At 38.5% G+C, this 22,097-nt stretch overlaps 1 protein-coding gene across 7 annotated transcripts in view; it reads left to right on the forward strand.

Moving 5' to 3' along the window:
* The first annotated feature begins 1,602 nt into the window (after positions 1-1,602).
* The window catches only part of elavl2 (ELAV like neuron-specific RNA binding protein 2), a 28,699-nt gene continuing 8,204 nt past the window's right edge, over positions 1,603-22,097 (forward strand). Inside the window, exons 1-4 of one of the 7 annotated variants that reach the window (XM_044184680.1) lie at positions 1,603-2,029; positions 14,367-14,457; positions 15,618-15,861; positions 20,337-20,440. In XM_044184680.1, coding sequence (XP_044040615.1) covers positions 14,386-14,457; positions 15,618-15,861; positions 20,337-20,440 — 420 coding nt within the window. In that variant the 5' untranslated portion in view covers positions 1,603-2,029; positions 14,367-14,385. Of the gene's footprint in view, positions 2,030-3,130; positions 3,285-14,366; positions 14,458-15,617; positions 15,862-20,336; positions 20,441-22,097 lie in introns of those variants that run through there. The other 6 variants (XM_044184678.1, XM_044184676.1, XM_044184677.1 and 3 more) reach the window with 6 other exon arrangements.

Genomic DNA, 22,097 nt, shown 5'->3' on the forward strand with positions numbered 1-22,097 from the left:
AGGGGTTTCCTTTTTTATTCTCAAGGTTGGCTTTTCTATTTTATTATTTACATTCATAGGGATTCCACTGTACAGCCTGTATCTCTGAATAGAGACTACTTTTAGTAGAGTAGTATCACTTATGGTTTTCCATTATTTGTACATCATTTAAAATATGACTGAATGTATGTTGCAGCAGTAGATGACACAGATTTTGCATGCACAACTTTTTACTCCATTCATTTAATGATTGTATGCTGCAATGAGTACAGTGTGTTTAAAAGACTAGAAAGACTGTTGGTGTAAGCATGTGAAGGAATTTAAGGAGATGTACATGCAAACCATTTAATAGCATGTCATTATCCTGCCAGTTATTTTCAGTTACTGAGAAAAGCATGCATCTGAACATCATCCATCCACATTTTACGAATGTTAAACTATAAGTGACTTTGGGTTGAACACCTGGACACAACTCGTCGCAGGGCTGCATCTAATGTTAAACTAAATGAATGGACATAAGATGCATGGTTTATTCTGATGCAGGTCCTATTGTGTTGAAGGTTTTCTGCAGTGAGCTTACAGCCTTTTGCCACTGTAGCTGTATTGGTTTATATGTATTTGCTCCTGAAAGTATCGATCTCCCCTTTTCACTCTACGCGAGCTTAACTGTTGCTCCACCCTCTGAAAGTCGACAAAAGATGTGCATGGGATAAGCGTGAAACCACTCATGCTGTAAAGTGTGCTCTCCTAGTGTGCATCGTGCCCACACTGCTGTAATATTACTGCAAGTAAAGCTCAAACAAAGCGCGTTCTATTGTTTGGAATCCGTCAGGGGAGCCCAAATGAACGCCCACCTTTGTTTCTAGACTAAAGGTCGAGTATTGAGGGTTGACCATTGACTGTAAGTCTCGGGGGCAGACAGTGGGAAGCGTGTAGGCTGCTCCACCGCTGCTGTCCGTGGTGCTGAAACCTGCTGAATGCCGGGCTTTGCTCTCTGCACCGATACAAACGGGTTTTGCAGCAAAGTCGGGCGCTGATGTGAGAGTGCTGAAATGGCGCAGACAGTGAGGGGGGGGCATGATGTAGCAAGAAAACACGGGTGGTGGTGAGTGCGGATGGCCTATTAGGACAATGTTTCCGAGTTGTCTTACTGTCTCATGCGAGGGCTAAAGAAGAATAAAACCTCCAGGTGAAAAACAAGCGATTCCTAATACGTGAAAACAGCACAAAGAGCTAAACTGACTTCAACAGGGTGCGTTTTCCCTTTTCTTGGGAATGATGGTGACAGTGTGGTGATGTGGCGTAAAACACATTTGTGAGAGGGGGTGGGAAAAAACGGAATACTCTCAAGCCATAGTGTTATTCCCGCCTGCTGCACTGTGCGTGTTTGGCGAGGCGATGTTTGACTTCAAATGCCATATTTAGGAAAAAAAAATGCTTGATCGCTTTGAGTGACCGGGGCGAGGACGAATGGCATCTTGTGATTTGGAAAGACGGTTGAGCCCAACGAGCACCGCCTTAGAGCCAATAGTATTGAAGAGCTTGAGTGTGCATAAGCGGTGGATGGAGCTACTCTGGGTATACTTCCGCGTCCAATGAGTGTTCATGTGTAGGTTGAATGGATGAAACGGAGAGAGCGGAGAGGTATAGGCATGCTGTGATACGGCCCTATATATTTGCGGGCAGGACTATCTTCCTTTTAAAGACAACCTCCTCCTTGCATTGGTTTCCACTCAGTGATGTCGCGTATTTGTGTGGCGCACCTGTAAAGAGCGAGACAGGCAGAAGCCGGCTTTTTTAATTATTTGATTCCTTTTATTTCTTCTGTTCTTTTTTCCTTTTGTTTCATGCATTTGCTGAAAGGAAATCATTTCTGTGTTTTGATTTAATAAATATTTCATTTCCTCATTTTATCTTGTTTGTGTTGGCTTTTATGTTTCCAAGTTTGAACTAAGAGAGAAGGAATTCATCATTTTACGAGCTATTGGCCAGGTGTGTCATTCAGAGATTGTTTGCCTAAGGACGTCCATAACTTTCATTTATAGAAACGGTAAGATATTTTTACACATTTGCTCATTCACCTGACACATTTTAAATCGATATTTCATCCCATGTCAGTTCTTTGAGGACAGTGTGTAGAGCAGATCATGCATTCACTGTAGTCTCAGGCTGTCTTATTGCATGCAAACGCGATGGGAAAGTCACCGTGATGCATCCATGTTTCCACTGACAGCTGATTTTCAACTCTGAATTGCGGTGCCTTGGCATATCACAGACTTACACGGTAGGATAAGTAGGCATGTGCTCATTTCAAAATCTTCCAAGGTTTCAGACACGGACGGACGCATTTATTGCTCTAGTGTGTAGAAATATAGGCCTTGGTAGAGTGCTGAAACGTGGAATCCGCATAGTAGCCTAGTCGGTTATTTTACCGTGAAAACGTTATCATGTTGGCAATATTAGACTTAACAGCACTGTTTTATATGTAGAATTCCACGTTGAAATAACAGCTGCAGTAAACAAACTAACACAGTTTACTTGATTTTTAATCTGAGCTCTTTCATCAATATGAAAACTTGCATTTTATTTAAGATAGCCTAAAACATGGTCAAACACAAATGGCAATACAAAATAGCCTATAGGTCTGAAGATTCAGTGTAACTCTTAAAGGAGTAATGCTATATAGGTTAAGTGCAGCCTTTGTGTTGCACTACTTTGAGTTGCTGGATGATAGGCCTATTGTCTAAGTTCTGCTATCATATTTGTATGGCATTTCGGAATTTCCATTCAGGTCTCGGAAAGTGTAGACAAGCCTACAGTTCCTATACTAAAAAAAACCCACTTGGATCCTAACCTTTTTCATGCCAAAGACCACTTATCAGCATCTCCATTTGATAAGGTTTTGCCTTTTATACCTATATTAATGCCAAATGCATGTCTGTTCTACAGGCGCAAAAGTAACAGCGGAGTCAGTTAGATCTAAAATATAAACAGCAATGCTTATACATTCCTGTTCATTCCAGCAATGTCATGGTTGTGTGTTTTTCCTTTGCGTTGACATTTTGCTCTGAATTGCAGTCAGGCTATGTAGCATGAAGAAAAACTACACCTGCAGCAAATCAATTAGTTAATAGCGTATTTCCGGGGTAGAGAAAGGATCTTCGCTGATTGGCCGAGTCTGATTAGTTTACTTAGGGTGGCCGCGTTCCCGCCACCTTTTCTACTGCGTCAAGACTGCGACCAAAAGTTTGATATCTGCATACTTTGCATCAATAAATACCGTGACGCCGATTCAACAGCTCAAGGTAAGACACCACAAAAGCATAGTATCAAAACTATTAACTGGCAAAATAAACTGTGCAGAGAATGTCTACACTAAAAAGGCGTTTTACGACTTAAGGTAGCTAGCAAGGTGACAATGTTGCCCAATGTTATCTAATGTTAAGCTAGCCAAATTAATCGGTACCGATATTATAACGTTAGTGGTAGGCGCAGAACCAAATCTCGGTGCTAGCTAACATGCAAGACTACCTTTATATGTAGCACCACAAACGGAGTTTAATAAATGCCACAGCTCACATAAAACTTTGTAATTCCCCACGGCTGTTAGGTAAAACTTGCTTTTGGCAATTGTCCAAACTGCGTTCGGCTAAACAACCACGCCGCTTGCTGGTGTAACTTAATTAAAACTAGCATGGCGTTGCAGTTTCAAAAACTTAAAAATAAATGCTAAACATAAAACGAAGTTTGACCATTTAGCATTTGCTACAGGCAGTCGTGGTTTAGTAGAATTTACTCAGTGAAGTACTTGAACTTTGCATGAACAGTTTCAGTCGCAGCCGGTCTTGTTGCCCGCAGTAGCACAGGTGTCACAGATTAACTAATTAAACAAGGCAGCTTTCGTCTTTCCCCCTTGATTCACTTCACATTGTAGTTCACCCAATTAGAAACGCGTTACCTAAAGACGGGTTACCTTTAAACACAGTTGGGTTTCAACAGTCACCTTATACCATAGCAATGGGTTTAATTCAGACCAGTTTTTACATGTATGTCTTGAGTAATGTAGCAGGTGTACTAGTTGTGGTAGGCTATGTTTTGCTATTTCTATTGGTAATTATTTCCAATACTTTTCAGTTCAATTCCTGAAAACTACAAAATTAGCAGAATATTTATTTAGGCTGTGAATGTATTCTCAGTGTGTACGCACAATGGCCATTCTTTTAAGTGTATCTAAGCTTTTTTTTCATGCACTAAGTGAAACCATATTTTCCTATATGTGATCTTTGACATTAATGCCAGTAGTCTTAAGTTTCTACCTGATATCATGGCGAGTGATAACGTTACTCCTGCTAATGGGCGTGTCACTGTCCACTTGTAAATGGTGAAAATGGATGTGTTGGGGTTAATGCAACTCTAGGAAAAGGAATAGATTATTGTTCATTGTAGTTTTTTTTATTCTCAAAGGTTTTGAGTATAATTGGTGCTGTAACCTATGGTATAAACGCAGGCATATTCTTTCTAGTTTGCATTTTCTGTGCTTATGATTGTAGTATCTGGCCTTGAATATTGAGCAGGTGAATATGTTGAAGCCACAGGCATCTGCGTTATGGCAGGCAGTCTGCAGTGAGTAATCTTCAGTTGGTAGGTCATGAAAAGATTACATATCGTTGAGCCAGCAGCTAAGAGCCTGACCAGTTAATTTACCGGGAGGTTGCCAACACACACATCTGTGGTCCTGTGGGTATAGAGGACAGCCCAGCACAACGAAATGAGGGGTGCTTACTGAGGGTTTAAAGGAGTGATACACTCTTAACTATACTATGAGTGGAGATTCCTGGTATTTGTTAGTTTGAACATAATTTATTAAGACAGTTGTGCGTTGTAATACGTCGATTTATTATGAGGTTTCTTAATCAATTTTATATTTTTGCAAAATCATCCTCAATATTGATTTGAGGCTATATGACAGTAAGAAATGTTTAGGACAGATGAAGTAGAATATGATTAACAGCCTAGAAATGCATTTTGTTGCTGATAAAGTAGTTGGCTGTGCTGGGTCTTTGTCTGATCACTTGATTAAATATAATACTTGTAGTAATAAAATATCACAATTCTTTTGTGTACAAAAGACTAAATATTTTTTTATAAAAAACAATGCCTGAATTGGGTTCCATTTTAATTGGGTCTTGGTGTGTTGTGGTTTTAAGAGCACTGTAACTTAAGTAGTGATATTGTGAAATTATGTTATTAGTAACGTTAAGAGCACAAGAGAGGATCTTAATTAAAATTAAGTATTATTGCTGATCTCATTAAGTTCTGCGTTTAGTATAGATATGAGATTCCCACATGCTCCTATTTCTACATCTGCTGCTTTTAGGCTTTTTTTCCCTCCTCAGTGTTCATGCAACTTCCACAATGTCAGCAGCCTCTGTGCTCCTGAGAGGGACAAGAGATAAGAGCGGTTGTCTTTATGTATTATTGAGCCCCCACGTTTGCCTTTCTAAATAAAGGCTGCTGACAGAGTGACTAAAATACAGGACAGTGAGTGAACTTAGAAAGGCCATGTCACTTGTGCTCTGCACAGCAATGTGTGCTGCTGTCAGAACTGGGTTAGTATACAGTGGGTGGCTTTAGCAAAAAAGCAATTTTGCCCCCTTTGTCCTTCTTAAATGTCCATCCCATCCCCCTTGTCTTTGTGGCCTCCCCCTCTGCAGTTGATCTAGTCTGGGCTCTATGGATGGTGCACATAACTGTTTTAATTTGGTCCTTGTTGTCTGTTGGCCACAGGGTGGCCCTCCCTCTGCATGTGTGGGTCAGTACTGGAGGCTAGCAATGCAGTGTTCTTGACCCTGTCGCAGCATCACAGCAGCTTTTATAGATCACCACATCTCATGCTCTGTATAGGTGTTATGTGGTGAGTGTTGATTTTATGTAGTTTAATGTTTGGCTGTATTAGTGTGTATGAGAAGCAGAGGTAGTGTGAATATACCTTGTGGTGTCTTAAGTATTCCAGACATTTTTTTCACTTTAAATAATTGGATTGAAGCTCATAGCAACTGTACTGTCTAACCAGATTTAGTGTTTGATGTTGTCAATTTAGCAGTCAAGTACCCAAAGTAAAAAGATTTTGAGATTAAGTCTTAACTACTCAGTCAAAGTAGATGAGACACTTAAGAGACTGAAATGTCAATGACAATTGTCACTTTCATATTAGTTTCAAACACTCTGAAATTTGTTACATGTTTAAAAGTTGTCATTTGTATATGGATGGTTTTGTTGTTTTGCATTTCCAGCTGTTATGTCAGGTAATTCTGGAACAGTGGCATCAGCATCTAATAAGTCCAGCTTTTAGCATCACACTGTCAGCCTTTTTTATGATCTATATGGCCCGCACACCTTTTGTGTATATAATAGCAGATAGGGCATATCTGAAAATTATTTACTATGTTACAGTAGATTTCACTCTCAATCCATTCTTTGGTGGTGTTACTTTTACAGTTTAAACATTAGTAAATGTCAGCAGAATCAACACATTTGACATTGATTACTCAGTATAAAGTAGCCTACTAATCAGAGTACCTCTGAGTTAACACTTATTCATAACAAATAGTGTTGGTATATTAAACAGTTGCAAGAACCAACTTAATTTGATCATAACAGACTTAGATTTGTCTTCTCTTTTTAGTGAAATTAAAGAAAATTGTGATAACGGAGTGGAAAATATGGAGAATATTGTTTTTCACAAGCAATGACATGTTACATTGGTTCTCAAACAGCATCAAGCCAGAAAGAATCAAAAATGCCTCTAGTCAGAATTTCAGAATAAGTCAATATTGATGAACATGTGTTGTAGTCTCTTGAGCAATGCACGCTACCCAACAGAATTTTATTTCAGGCGGACTCTATAGTAAATGTTTTTTTTTTTTTGTTTGTTTGTTCGTGATTTTTTTTTTTTTTTTTTTTTTTCTACCAACATTGCTGGATTATTCCTTTCTCCAAAAGTGTTGGTGAGAAATCATACACGTCTACTTTAGAGGCAGACTGCCAATTATAAGTCGACATTGCATCGCTCTTTAGTATTATTTTGACTGTATTCTGGTATGCTGGAGCTGCTGCATAACGTACCCACTGTAGCTTTGCACCTTCAGGAAAAACTTTACAGAAGTATTAAGTGTACGTCTCTTTTTGCAGATTAACATTTAATGAGCAAAAATGTATCAAAGCTGAGTTGCTAGTAGCAAAGATACATTGAAACACTGAGCAAAATTTTGAGGTGTGGACTGCTGAGCAACACAAGGTCTAAGATGTGATGCTAATTACATATTCAACAGTGTACCCTTGTCAGTGAAATTACGATGATTCAAAGTTGGCTACAGAATTCAACGGACCAGGTGCAATTGGAGGGAAAGTAGTAAAAACTTTAAAGTAAAAAAAAAAGTTTGTATGTGAGGTACATCAGGGACAACTTATAGAAAATCCTATTTTTTTTTTTTTTTTTACAAAAAGAAAAATCTGTTAAGATGTACATGTTTGGGTGATCACACCCAAACGTGAAATGTCACTCATAGTTAGTTTTACAGTTCTTGCTTCACAGCGCTGCCATCATATTACACCTTTATTTTTCTCATCAAGGTTACAAGTACAGCATTGTAGGTTCTAGCATTTGTCTTTGTACACTTCATGATGTGGGTAGACTTGTCACATCTGTATTTTCAGCTGGGGTATTTTGAACTGTTACTTGTGGGCTTTTAGTTTTCAAGGACAGGCCGTGCATGTCAGTGTATGCACACTGGAGTTCTTCACTCTGCAGCTTGTCACGCATACTTGGCCAATTTAATTCTCTGAGGAGCTAGTAGCAGAGATTCGTGCCTCCTCACTTTTAAGTGCTCACTGCCACATCAGAACATGCTGATCTCACTGTTGGCTTCAGGTTCAACTTAAAGAAGTTCTACAGTCAGATCTCTAATTGGGCTTTATTGCCCTGTTTTTTATGTATGACAAATCTTAAAACTTTTTTCTACTGCATTTCCCCTCATTGATCTAGTATTTGTCAAAAAAGACTAGTTACAGTATTTGTATCTTTTTGTTTTGAAAAGATAAAAACCACTATCAATGTGCAGGCTGACAGATGTGGATTCCTGTTGTGCATTAGTGCTAACAAGAGTTCAGTAGAACTCAAATCTTTCATGTCTTTCTTTTATGGCAGTAATGTTTCTTAACTAGCGTAGATTGCTTGATGGCCTTTACTGAAGCTGCCATTAATTGAAACTAAAATGGCAGTCTAAGTATCGTCAAGTGGCAGTTGTGACTTAAATTCATCATTTGGATTGATTTTTAATTTAGAGCTGAAGGTGCTTTGGTACTCTTCGTTGTAGGCTACATTTGTCATAAACATCTATCCTCAGGAGAGTTTTGCAAGTGAACAGGATTTGTGCTGCAACTAACAATTATTTTCATTATCAATTAATCTGTTGATCATTTATACAATTAATCAATCGTTTAGTCTATAAAACATCAGGAAATAGCGAAAAAAGCTTGTCACAAGTTGGCAGAACCCTGCTTGATTTGTCAGAGTAACAGGCCAGAGCCAGTGAATTGATGATTGATATTGCTTGAAAAGTGACCTAAACAATGAATTGATTATAAAGTAGTTGCAGATTTAAAAAAAAAAAATTCTGATCAATGAATCAACTAATTGGTTTAGCTCTGAACAGGATACAGGTATGAAAGTCAGGTTGCGATTGACTCAATCAGTTGATTTACAGCTGTACTTCAGTCAAGAGTTTGATCAGCTGTGAAATCATGCTTCCAAACACCCACTCAGTCACTTTTCCATGTAATTCAATTAGCACAATCAGTGAGCTGCTAAAACCGAGCCAGCACCACCAGCTTCAGAGGTTGAAGGATGACACATGGCTAAGGCACAAAACTAAGGTATAGTAACTGTCAAAGTATTTGAGTGGACCACTTGCATGTAAAGTAATGAGTTTTCTCATTAGTTTGGAATGTCCCTTAGTCTGTTTGCATATTGTCATTGTAACAATATAGATAACTTTAGCTTGTGTGTGAAGTCAAAAGCGTTCAGTGTATTTGAATTGGGAATCTCAGTATTCTCTCTTCATAGTAACACTGCATGCGGAGGCTTTTCCCCCTTGTGAGAAGGCTGTGGGATCTGAGAGTACCAATAACTAAACACGCTACACTTTAATGAGTCCTAAAAGGCAGTCTGCTCAGTGGGGTAAAATTGTGGAGGTGGATGGGTTTATCTTAGTATTGATGGAAAGAAAAAAACCTTGTGGTCTGTATCTGGGGCTGGTTTCTGACGAAAACTGAGGCAAAGCCTCTAGGGAAACAAGAAGCTCCACACTCAAATGCCTGCACTAAGAGGAAGCTGCTGGCTGGCTGCACACAGTGAAAGCCATGACAAATTTTTTTTTTGCCAAGCCTTCTCTTCCAAGTGTTTTTATCTAATGAAATATTTCTGCCTTGTGGCACTATCTCAAGCGGGACAATAGCCAATGTTTGTGCTTTGTACTTAGAATAAAAGGTGAACCACATGAAATGGCGATTGAAGTAAGTCATTTTCTAAAACAACAATATGTTCTCTTGTGACCTGCTCTTCTGTTATACGTGTGTGTGTGTTGAGGCTGCGGCGGCTTGTGGAGCAGGTACCTGCTTAGAATTGCATATGACAAATTTTGGCTGAATGTCAGGTTTTTTGTAATTTTGGTCTTCCCACACTTTTTTTTTTGTCATGTTAACAGAACTGCAAAAGAAGTGGACATGTGAAATATCAGTACTTATATTTGGCAGTCACCAACTGGTTTTATACTTTGAGACAAATAACAGATGGAAAGAGCCGCAGGAGGGTTAAGTTGACCTGTAAAGTTCAAGCTCCCTCCTTGTGCGACTGGGATGCTTGCAGTGAATTTACAGTCGATGTTGCCTCAATTAGTATTGCTTTAATCAGTTGCAGTTGAAAACTGATGAGCAAACTTTGAGTTGATAATAGAGGATGATTAATATATATAATTTTTTTTTAATGTGCATGCACATGTTGTGAGTTCATTGTAGTATATCATGGCATGCAGCCTTGCCTTGCACTTACCTGCAGTGAGAGGAGTACATGCAGCGGTTAACAGTATACTGCTATCAAAATTCTCTGCATGGAGTAAGTTTCATTAATGATTAATCGAAGATTGATTTACCACCCTGGGACATCAGTTCCTAGAGTTGTGGTTTCCAATAGGAGGGGACATGGTATGTATTGTCATATCGCACAAACCTACGACAAAAGGTGTGGTAAAAGTTAGTGTTGACACCTTTTGATGTGTTGGAGGTTTGAGTGTTGAGGCAGTGTAGTTTGCTGCTTTTTACCATCTTTGTATTTGCTACAAAAGATGCTGAAAAATGTCCGTAACACAGTTAACAGTAACAGACTACACATCACTACTAAGAGATGCTCATGTGCCCTGGGAGATTGAGGCAGCTCATTTTTAATAGTATGAACCTCGTGCATACATTGCACCCTCCTGGTTAGGCTCCTTGCTGGCAGGCGAAAAGAAGACTAGCTGGCAGTACGGTTAGCATTGGCAAAGATCACATTTCAGGAGAATTGGCCTTTCCTAAATGTGTAGACATGGTTTTGATGCTTACCATTATTCGTAATTCTGATTATAACTTTAGTAGGGTTGGGCCGATGGATGATGCCATCACCAGTGGCTGACAGTCATCGACCACTGAGCCCTCTACCATCGTATCATTGTGATTTATTTAATCACAATCACATGCTTTCACTCAGCGGTAAATAACTGTGCAAAACATAAGAAATGTAAGGAAAGACCGAGTGAGGATAAGCTGTGAATGGGCTCAAATGTGCAAAAAAATTGAAATAGTAATTAATAACACACATACATACAAAAAGTACATAAAAAATTCTAGTACTTTTTTTTTTTTTTTTTTTTTAATAGGAGTAGCCCATATTCTTGTGCACTGCAACATTGGCAATGCAGTTTATCTACAGTAAATTCAGAAGCCTGAATACAGTGATGGTAAGGATGGATGTATTTCATTAAAGAAGTAAAACAAACAACTCTATCTACACACAAATGTCTGTCCAACCTGGATGCCCAAACTGTCTTTTCTTTTTTATTTTTTTTAAATATTTTTTAACTCAGAACGTGAGTTTAAAAAATTAAGATATTCAATGCAAATCTTAACTTTGTCAGGTTTATTTAAATCACTGCCCTTAACACACAACAAATCAGTCAAACAGTTACTATGAAGTAGCAAGCTGTTAAGGGATGCTGCTACACTGTATTTTAATATGTTCACTGAATCTGTGCATTACGCTGTTTTTACACATGGCTTCTGATTTGCCACAAACACTGGAATGAGCATACTGTCAGTGACATAGGATGTTATTCAGATGAGGATGCACTGTTGTGAGGAGGTTCTTGTACAGACTTCACCACTCGAACACAACTGACTCAACCAGAGCATTGTCTTGAGTTCACTGTGGTCCTGTCACAACAATGAATAATGCAGCAAATAATGGCTAAATAAAAAAAGTGTCTTGTTTTGCTTTGCAAAACACTCCAAGACCACTCTTGTTACTGGCTAGGTATGGAATATGAGGGAATAAGTGAACATCACATCAGTCAGGTGCTGGCAGAGTAGTCATCTGATGATCGACACATGCTTTCAGATTGAATTGAGGAAAAACAAACTGCCTGAAACTCTTTTCTCTTTTACAAATAACTAATACTGTAACATATCACTTGTGGTGCCATAGATGTAAAGATTTTTGCATAAATTTGCAATTTTTATGCCTTAATGATGTGCTAAGTGGAAGTTTTGCATCATCCTCCCAGTCTTCAAAATATTGTGCTCCAAATAAAGATGGACAGAAATGGATTTCTCATATCAGTAATTATCTGGAACCAAAATGTTAAGTTCCATAATGATATATATCTGCCTATATATTTGCCATTATTTCTTCTCACTTTGAAGAGAACATAAAATAATTAACAAAGCTAATGGTAACGTGATCAACGCAAACGATTCAGTTCAATCGTGATTAGTGTGCGATGCCCTCTGGCAAACAGGCATACTGTCCCTACTGACAAGCTTTGTTCTGTGCACAGAGATATATGCTGATATGCTTTCAGAGCAGAAAAATATCTAAATATCAAGATAAATAACACTGTTAAGTACATTGTCTTCTTAGTCACAGTGGACTCTAATCACATACATAAACACTCACAGTACACCTCCAGTTTCACGCTTGGATAAGCTGAGGTTGTAATTATTTTCTAATCGAATAAGAGTCCAGAGCGGATCTACAGCTGTTTGATCTGACTGACACCTAGCTCTTTGCTGCAATTTGTTAGTTCACATGCATTTATGTACACCATGATGCGCAGCACAGCCAATTGCTGCATCTGACAGTAACAGCTGAGCTGTGGCATTGTTGTAACACAATTAACAGAACAGCAGCAAATTTAAAAAACGGCTTGTTCAAAACATCAAAGGTGATCCCCTCAATCATGACAGCTGCACTGACTTTAGTCAAGATTCAAAATACTGTTAAAACAAAAAATACTATTACAACAAGTCTGTCACTGAATATGGAAAGGGAGTCAAAAGAAAATGGCGGATGTGTGAAAGCCCCAGTATACAGTACATGTTTATTGACTTATGCATATACTTGTATGGACCACAGTAATGAGAGCACAGAACAGTATATTTTAGATGGCAGAGAAATTTTGACAAGAAGCACTGCAATCAAGATGGCATAAAGATTTGAATCTCTTCTGGCTTTCTGAAATAATAGATTTCATCTTTTTGATTCATACATTATTCATCTCTGGCTGAGTATGGTGAAACACTAAAAATTGCACATTAACAGTGGTTTGAGATGCTCTTCACTAAGAAATATTGATCAGGTTTATTGGGTTATACCCGCAATGCTGTTTTCAACACTTGAGTAGAGAAAATCAATTCGCATTTGAGTTATGGCAAGTTGACATTTTCACTAGATGCAACCAACAAGGTGAAACAAACTCATAAATGGGACACTTAAATGCTCAGCTATCTGTGCTGTTTTTGTTTTTGTTTTTTTAACGATTTTTAAAGACCTGCAGCCTAAAAATCTTAGTCTGTGTAGAACTTTAATTTACCAACATGCAGATGGAACAACAGTAGCCTAAACTTAATGTCCAAACAGGTATAGTAGAGTGAAGTGGTTGTATTATTTATATATATATATTTTTATATTTTAGTGGCACTGCTGTATGTAGCTTATTTTACTAGGTTAAACACAACATTAGAAAAGTCCATGCACAGGGTTTCACCCAGGTAATTGATTGGCATAGGTGATAAGCGTGTAAAACTACAATTTCTTCTGACACCGCAGAGGCGGTGGATGAGGATGAGTCTGCTATAAAACGTCGTGAGAAATGCTTGTGAAGTGGACGAATCAAATAAGTACATTTTGTGTAAATAGCAGCACCTGACCCAAATGTTTAATAATGAAGTGGTCAGTGATGCAGAAATTTATCATCTTGATTGTCAGCTGTGATCAGTTTTGTACATTCCTGTTTTGAAGCAAGTATAACAAATGTCCTTTTAAATTGTTTGAATGGGAATGTAAACCTGGTGCACTAGTCATTTTGATTGTGGTTATAGTGAGATGTTTTGCTATAGAATATATAAATGTAATTTGATACATGTTGAACTGCTCTGGCTTTTTCACCTTTTTTTTTGTTTTAAATTTATTTTTTGTCGTGGTGATTGAAGTTCATTGTAAGCCTTGATTTTATTTATTTTCTTGTCTTTTTGCAACTCTATTTCTTTGAATGCTGGTTTATTTGTTTTCTAAGTGAGTATGTAAGACTTATGAGAAACTTGCATATGATTTCACTGTGGATGTTTGCAGTTTTAATGCTTTGTGTGTGTGCTAAAGACTGGATAGCAAATGCAGGATGTGTCAGCGTAACTTAAACATCGGCTCTATTGCTGTATGTGAGCAATCTGAGCAGACCAATTGATTTGTGCTTTCCAATTTCAGTGATCATCTTTGTGCAGCTCTCCCATCCATTTTACTAGTTGCCATTCCTCATGCTTATTGTCAGTGCTGTTGTGGCCAGGTTTCTCTGAACACTACACTTCTTGGTTCTGCTGTTTGCTCCTTACTGAAGATGAATTGTGACTAAGTGAAACATTGCCTTTTGCTTCTCCCTGGTTTAAGCCAATCTGCATGGACAGCTAGTTCAAAAAATGTAGCCTCCTTCTTTTCTCCCCAACAATGACATGTGATCACCTCTGACTGTTGCTTTTGTTCTTGTTGACCTAACATGAAGTACTTTTTGTGTCCACATTTTCAGACGGCAACTCCAAACTAACATGGCAGTCAGACTGTGCGATGTGGCTTCTCTGCTTAGAAGTGGTTCGTGGGCGCCTGAGCCTTGGACTGGGGTCTGTGGCACTTCTTTTTTTGAAATCATTTGGCCAGAAGGCCTGCTTTTTGTCTCAGTGCTCAGGCCATACCAATGACTTTAGCTCTCAGTCATATTTCGAAGTTCAAGTCAAATTAATCATATGTTCAATTTTGAATTCAGGCACTTCTGGGTTTTGTTTATGAAAAGCTCCCAAGTTGTTGTTTGACTGTATTGGTATGGTCTAAACCTGTCTGCTACTGTCTACTGATGTTTATCTCAGACTTTATAAAACTACGGCTTTATGGCCTCCGTGCACAAATTAGTCAAAATGTGATTGCCTAAGAATAATGTGCGTAGTGGTGTGATTACACTGATCTGCTTTCTGCACATGGTGAATCTGTAAAGGATGACTCTTCATACATTAACTTGTTGCTGGTTACCTTAACTGATTACCACATCGTTTTTATCGTTGTCCGACGCTAGCGTACTGATGGCTGCAGATTTGGTGCTGCTATAGGCTTCGCATGTCTAGTTTATTTTGCCGAATTAAATGTTTCTATGTAGTCACCACATTTAACCTTGAAAGACATGTTTAAGTATGCCACTCTCCAACTTTAATATTGCTTTATCAAGTGTTGAGCTTCTGGCAGATTAGACGGTCACATTGCTTTCTCGGTAGAAAGGCCCTTCTATTTACCCAGAAACAAAAGCAGCTATCATTGATAGCAGAGAGGGAATTCATTGTGCAGCCCCCCCCCCCCCCACTATATAATTTTGTTCCACTTCTAGTTGCACTGTAAGTGTTTACATTTCACATTTGACCATATATTAATGCTAAAGGCACACTTTTCTATAATTGAAAAGCCTACCCCAACCTGTTCTGAGGGTGACAAAGTATTGACATTCACAGCATCACAGCCTCTATTTATTTATTTATTTATTTATTTATTTTATTTTATTTTAAATGTAACGACCTATGTTAGTTCTGTTACACTAAATTATAGTAATGCACAATAAAAAAGTTGTATTGAGGGGGGGGAATCCATCTAAGTAAAAATCACCACTAGTCAGTATTCCAACAATCTTTCAGTGTGTGAAGAGTCCCTTTTTAACTATCTGTTGGTATTTTGATGTTTTGAATTTTGATTTGCATGTGGTTTTGACTTGATTATTATGTTTTTCTCTTTCTCTCTTTAGCAGGTAATTGCTGCCATGGAAACACAGCTGTCCAATGGGCCAACTTGCAACAACACAAGCAACGGTCCTTCAACAATCTCAAACAACTGCTCCTCACCTGTAGAGTCAGGGAGCATAGAGGACAGTAAAACTAACTTGATAGTCAACTATCTGCCTCAGAACATGACCCAAGAGGAGCTGAAGAGTTTGTTTGGGAGCATTGGAGAAATTGAGTCCTGTAAACTAGTTCGAGACAAAATAACAGGTAACGCAACTGTTTGCATTGCTATGGCTGGTTAATAGCTTGGGCTCAACTGATACTATGTGCTCTGAATTTATTGGCTGCAATTATGTGCATTTATTTTGCCATTAAATTGGCACACAATTTGATTTTTTTTTAGTTTTCATATAATATAGATTTAATGCAAGTTAAAAGTAATATTTTCAAAAAATTTCCCTCACTTATTAACATCAACATTGAACCCAAATTCTTCAAAATACGACAGTGTAGTCCCTCATTCGTCCAGGAGTGTTCTATCGTAGAAAAGGAGCCGAAATGTCTTGATTCTAAAAACAGTGTCCAGATGACTACAACTGAAACCTTTTCTACGATTGGACCCAAATGATGTGTCAGTGGAGCCCTACTAACAGTATTGTCCATGTCATAAGCTTTTCTATTTATGAATGCACAGTGTGGAATCTCCTCTTTTGTATATTTTAAATCTAGAACTATAAATTATGGACCTTTTTTTACCCCCAATAAATGCAGAAGTTTTTGTTTTTCAGCCAATCGTTCTGCATTTCCTCATTATGGAGAATATAAGGCACTGTCTTATACAGTAGCCATTATAAAACCTACCAAGCAGCAGCATAAGGAGTATACTACTCTAATATGTAGGATGATACAAGTGCCAGTAGCAAAATGGGGTTTCCACAAAAAAGGAGAGGAGCTTCTAGGGAAATTGATACAGATAGTATGGAATACAAGGCTTTCTGCTCTGAGGGTATTTCCTTGGTTCTTTACTACAGGAATTACAAGGGACACCCAAATGTAATTGCACTATTACATTCCTTATATTTGGGTAGTAAGAAGACTTGCAAATGATTTCAAGTTGTTTTTTAATGGGAGGAATGCAGCTGGCAGACACACACACACACTGACATTGCCTGTGTGACATGAGCAGGTAAATAATGGCTGAGGCTGCTGGATTCTTACTGCTTGCTGTTCTGGTCAAGGTTACCTAGACCTTCCTCCATCTGCTTCTTATAATGCAGTCTGATGGTCAGGCATGTGAGCCTCTCTTAAGGGCCTTTTTTAAGGATGTATACACAGATCTGTTTCATTTGCATTTGGCCCTGAAACATCAATGGCCTTAGTTAAGTGAACAGGTCTTTCCATTGAAATGAGGCTGAAGAGTAGGGGGCTCTTACTGAGAAGCACTGTTGAACTAAGAAGCTAGAACTTGAATAATTATAGATTATCTCTATTCTCCAAGGTAGTCACCTTAATTAAATTAACATGGAAGATATGCGCCCAACCACATCTAGCTTTGAAATATTAATGTTCAATTTTTCACAATGCTTATGTATAGCTGACCAGCATTCGAAAGTCTGTCTTTGCATGGTTGCTACTAATAGCCTCAACTCAAAAAATGCTGTCAAGTGTTCTAAGTTTGTTTAGCTACAGTTTTTCTTCTTGCTTCTATAACCACACTATTCTGTCTTCTTTTTAGACTTTCTCTAAAAAGCATTTCTATTATAGGTGCTTTTGTAATAAAGAACTTATTTTAAAAAATAGAACTAAGTGGAAGCTCAGTTGGAGTGTAAGTGTACAAAATCAAAGCTTTCATACTGTATGTCACTGGAAACAAATGGTAGCAAGAGGTAGACCACAGGCCAAGGTTGGTGTATTTGTGGGGATGGAAGGAGTGGGCGGGGGGGACATAACTGAATTTAGATGCAGCTATGATGAAAATTGTCAGGTGTGTAGTCTTGAATGGAATAAATGCCCTTGTGCAGTCATGCATACAATACATGCATTTGATTTGTGACTGTGTGAAATGGGTTTAGCTAAATTGACAAGTGATCCTCGTTTAAAATCAGTGAGCACAGTCTGCTTGGGTGACTGAACATAAACATGCTTGGTAGGTTGCATATTTGCAAGTGTGAACTTATCCCTCCAAAGTAATTTAAGTGCAAGGAACTAAATGAAACAAGTTGTCTGAAATCAGCCTGCCCTTGAAGCGTTACTACATGGCCCCATAAAATCAGGCAGTAGAAATGTAGATTGAGTTTTAGTAAGTAACATAACTGAACCCTTTTGTGGTTTGACCAAGAAATGTATTTGCTGTAGTGCTGGAAAAAGTTTGATCTTTTAGGTAACCTGCAAACAAAATAAATAAACATTAATATACACTGCCACTGTGGTGTATATAGAAGTGTAGAGCTGGAATAACGTGTTTGGGATGTAACCATTCTTCCTTAGATTGTAGTGTGTGTGTGTGTGTGTGTGGATGGATGGATGGATGGATAGATAGAATGTCAGTTCATTTGGTTTGTCCTCTGCCTTACGCAGCTATTCTGTTCTAGAAAATCCCAACTATTGAGTTGAATAAAACTGGCTGCTAGATCTGTGTTTATGTCCGTGTGTAGCATCGCAGTCGTTTTAATCTGGTATTCGGTATGTTTGGTCACATTTACAAAATTTAGGGTTTAGAAACCTACTTTTAAATCCTGGGACTAAGTCAGAAAAGGGGATTAATCCCTACTGTTGAGCAGTAGTTTTTGTCAATGCAGGATCCATTTGAGTTGTACAAGTTGCAGTATGAATTGATAACGAATTAATGATCAGATTTGCCAATCAACAGTATCTAGCCAGCAGGCTATTATAAATTAAGCAGTTAAACTAGTATATTTTTTAAAACTTTTTTTTTAAACCAATAAATGCTTGAATTGGGGCGGGAAAAACTGACTTCAAACTCAGTTGGTGGGGAGAAAGAAGAAATTAGGCCTTTTTAATGTTATTCAAAGCCTCCAAGTCATTTCTCAGGAATGATGCTCTGATTTCAATTTCAGCTCTACATAAAACCCTATCCCCTGCAGACTATGTTGCTTGTGTCTCTCCCTTGGCCCTGTGGCAATGGATTTAAGCCAGCCTACATCTGTGAGCTGGTGCTACATCAGATGTTAAGTAATCACCAGAGAAATGCATGCTTCCTCTTTGCTTTAAATGTTCTCGCCTTGGCTGCAGCTGTAGGTTATTCTTTGTCATCTTCCTCGCCTTGGCTGCAGGTTAGTCTTTGTCATTTTCCTCCCACTATGGGCAGCACTAGTCTTTTACTGTAAGCTGGATAGTTATGTGTTTTTGAAAGTGCATCCCAGCATGTCTCCCCTACTCCTCAATGACAGCTGAAAGTGAGCAAGTTGTTATAGGAACATGTTTAAGGCCATAACAGTGGATGTAGGCGGATACTAGATCTTCCATAGGAAGACGACGCTAGAACAGCGTAGTTTGCCCACATACAGCATGTACGGTAGAACACAGCGAGGCTGGCGGTTTGCCCTCCGGGCTTAAGTAAAAGGTGTCATTTCACCAGTTCATTTCAAAGGCTCGGCATCTTTCTCCTTGCTGTAACAGTCCCTGAGATACAAAGTGGAATTAAGTTTATGAACTAAACTTGATCACAGCAGAACAACCCATGAGAGCAGTGACTCATCATGGTAAAGCCATGTATGGATGCATATAGGGTATTCAGATGTACAGTAAAGCTAAGTTAATAGCAATGCTGCAAGTAATATTTGACAGTTGGGTGTTGTATTTTCCTTGCTAATTCACCAATGTGTTCTTGTTTTAATGATTCTTTTATTTATATGAATATTGTATAGTTCATAATCTTAACGGTCTACAGCATGTAAAAGCTGACATACATGATCATTAATATGACAATGTAAGAAAAACACCTATTTAAATTTAAAACGTCTGATTTTAAAAGAAAAAAGCCTGTCTGTTTGATAATTATGTAAGTGATGGACAAGTATGGACCTCTCTTGCTAATTCTCCATCACAACACACACACATTCTCAATCATCTCTCTGAACTTCTTCTCTTCTTCTTTGTCTTGGCCTTAAATGTGAAAATGGGGTTTGTGGAAAATATTAACTGCATCTAATCTCATAAAGTTTTAGCTAAAAGTCAAGTTGCTTATGTACTGTATTAATATGCTGAAGCTGCTTGAGCTGGTGAACTTGACCGGCAGTGGAATTGCAGAGAGACCCGGCAGTGTGGGTGGAGGAAATTGAATTGCCTCTGTGCACATAAAGAGTGGGTGTCAATCTATTGTACATTTTAGAGAGAAACTGTAGAGGGAGGGGAACACATTGAGCCTTGGTTACTGCACTGTGTCAGAGATGAGTTGGTGTGAAAGCAGAGCAATTGCCTGTCATTTTTAAGACATGTTTGTCAAAGAGTTGGTTGGAGAATTTACTATAGGTTGTAAGCCAAATAGATGGGCTTGTGACCTGTGTTCTTCATGCTCTGCCAAATAACAAGTAACTGAGACTGTTATTCTATGTATCCTAGACACTTAACTCTTGGAGTAAAACTGCATTAATGCCATTCACCAATGATTCATGAGACAGTTTTGTCCATATTGTAATACATTGTCTGTTTGTATTTAGCAGTTACTTTTCAGTTTCTATTAAGTGTGACCCTTTATGTATTTTTTGGTCTTATGATTGCAGGGCAGAGCCTAGGCTATGGATTTGTGAATTACGTGGACCCGAAGGACGCAGAAAAAGCAATCAATACCTTAAATGGCTTGAGACTTCAGACCAAAACCATCAAGGTAAAATGTCATGCATAAATGGTTTTTAAAAACTGGTAACAGGCATGTTGACATGTTGATTCTTATCTCCAGTAAGCAACCTAATCAGTCATATTCAACACACTGAAATCTGTTAGCATTCATGACTGGTTGCAAAAATCCAAGATATTCCGTTCATGTCTAGCTTTCTGGGTTGGAGTTGAAGCATAATGAGGCTGGAGAAATGTGGGGTGGAAAGGGAGCCTATTGTTAATCTGGGCACATGCGGCTTTGCCTGGGCCTCAAGTAGAGCAGAACTGTTTCTATGGTTGCATGTGCTGTAGCACTGCTGTATGCCTTTACAGGGAGGTGGCTTCCATTAGCATTCATCAGGCAATGTAGCACTCAATGTGCTGGTGGAAAAACTAATTTGCTTCATATAGTGGTGCAGAATTTGTGGATGGTGGAGCCAGATTATTAGATGTGATATTTTTTCACAGTGGTTTTACAAGGAGCTAGCCAGATCCTTCTCACATCGGGCAGAGGGGTATTAATAAAAATTTCTGAGAGCAAAAACACATTTTGTGATTACAAAATTCATTTTTGAATAGCACTAAATTTGTGAGCTACAGCTTGATTTTTATATATTTTTTTAAAAAAAAAATAATAATCACCTCAGTTCATACCTCTGAAACTAACACATGGGGAAAATTCTTTAGCTGCTCTGTCACAAGTCCAAATAAACCCCAGTGAGGTAGAGGAATATACTTTGCAAATATTAGCATCAAATGAAGTGTGAAGGTGAGACTGGGAGGGAGGCAGGGATGAGGAGAAACGAGGGAGCTTTAGCTTTCACGTTCACTTTGTCAGCCTGCCAGGTGGGGTGACCAAGTGGAGTTCTTATTGATCTGAGAGTGCAGAAAAGGAAATTTTTATTTATTTATTTATTTATTTTGAAGGTTTAATTAAATGAGTTGTTTTTTTTTTCTTCATACAATCATTGCATAAGTCTGCAGAGAGGGACTTGGTATAGGACCATTTAACATGCCTGACACTGTAATTCAGGTAATTGACAGTCAGGTCACAAATACCTGGAGCCACCAGACAGAGGAAATAGCAAGATACAGCAGGCTCTTAACTCGGCACAGTTTCTTTTCTCCCTCTGTGATTCTTTCATGTAGTCCTCCACAAAACCATCATCAAGCCATTCTTGCATGTTATTGTATTAATGTCTACATGAGAAAAATTGTGACTGCTCAGGGCTAATGATGTATTGATCCACAAGACCTGGTAGATGACTCTCTGGCCCCTCTCTGTTTTCCATTACTCTGCTTTGTTTATGGAGAAATGTTGATTTATGCTGCATGTTTATCTGGCCTGCTGTTGGGGGCTCTCCAAATATCCCCTGACTTTGGAGATGGGAATGGGCGAGATTAGTTTTAAGAGGCAGCCTCACTGCTCTGTTGTTCATAGAAATTTTCAAGAAATGATACATTTATTTTTAAATGAGAGCTGTCTAGACAGGCCTGATGGTGCATCAATCTCGGTCAGGTTTCCAGCTGAGTTGGACAGAAAATTAGTCAGTTTAACTTTTTCTGGACAGACTGATTTGCCACTATCCATTTAGGGGATAACATTGGGGAAAGAAAAATAGGGTGACGGACTGTGGAGTAGACAAATTATTGCAGTGCATCACCCT

This window comes from Siniperca chuatsi, linkage group LG22 (assembly GCF_020085105.1).
Source record: "Siniperca chuatsi isolate FFG_IHB_CAS linkage group LG22, ASM2008510v1, whole genome shotgun sequence".
In the NCBI taxonomy this organism is placed as follows: domain Eukaryota; kingdom Metazoa; phylum Chordata; class Actinopteri; order Centrarchiformes; family Sinipercidae; genus Siniperca; species Siniperca chuatsi.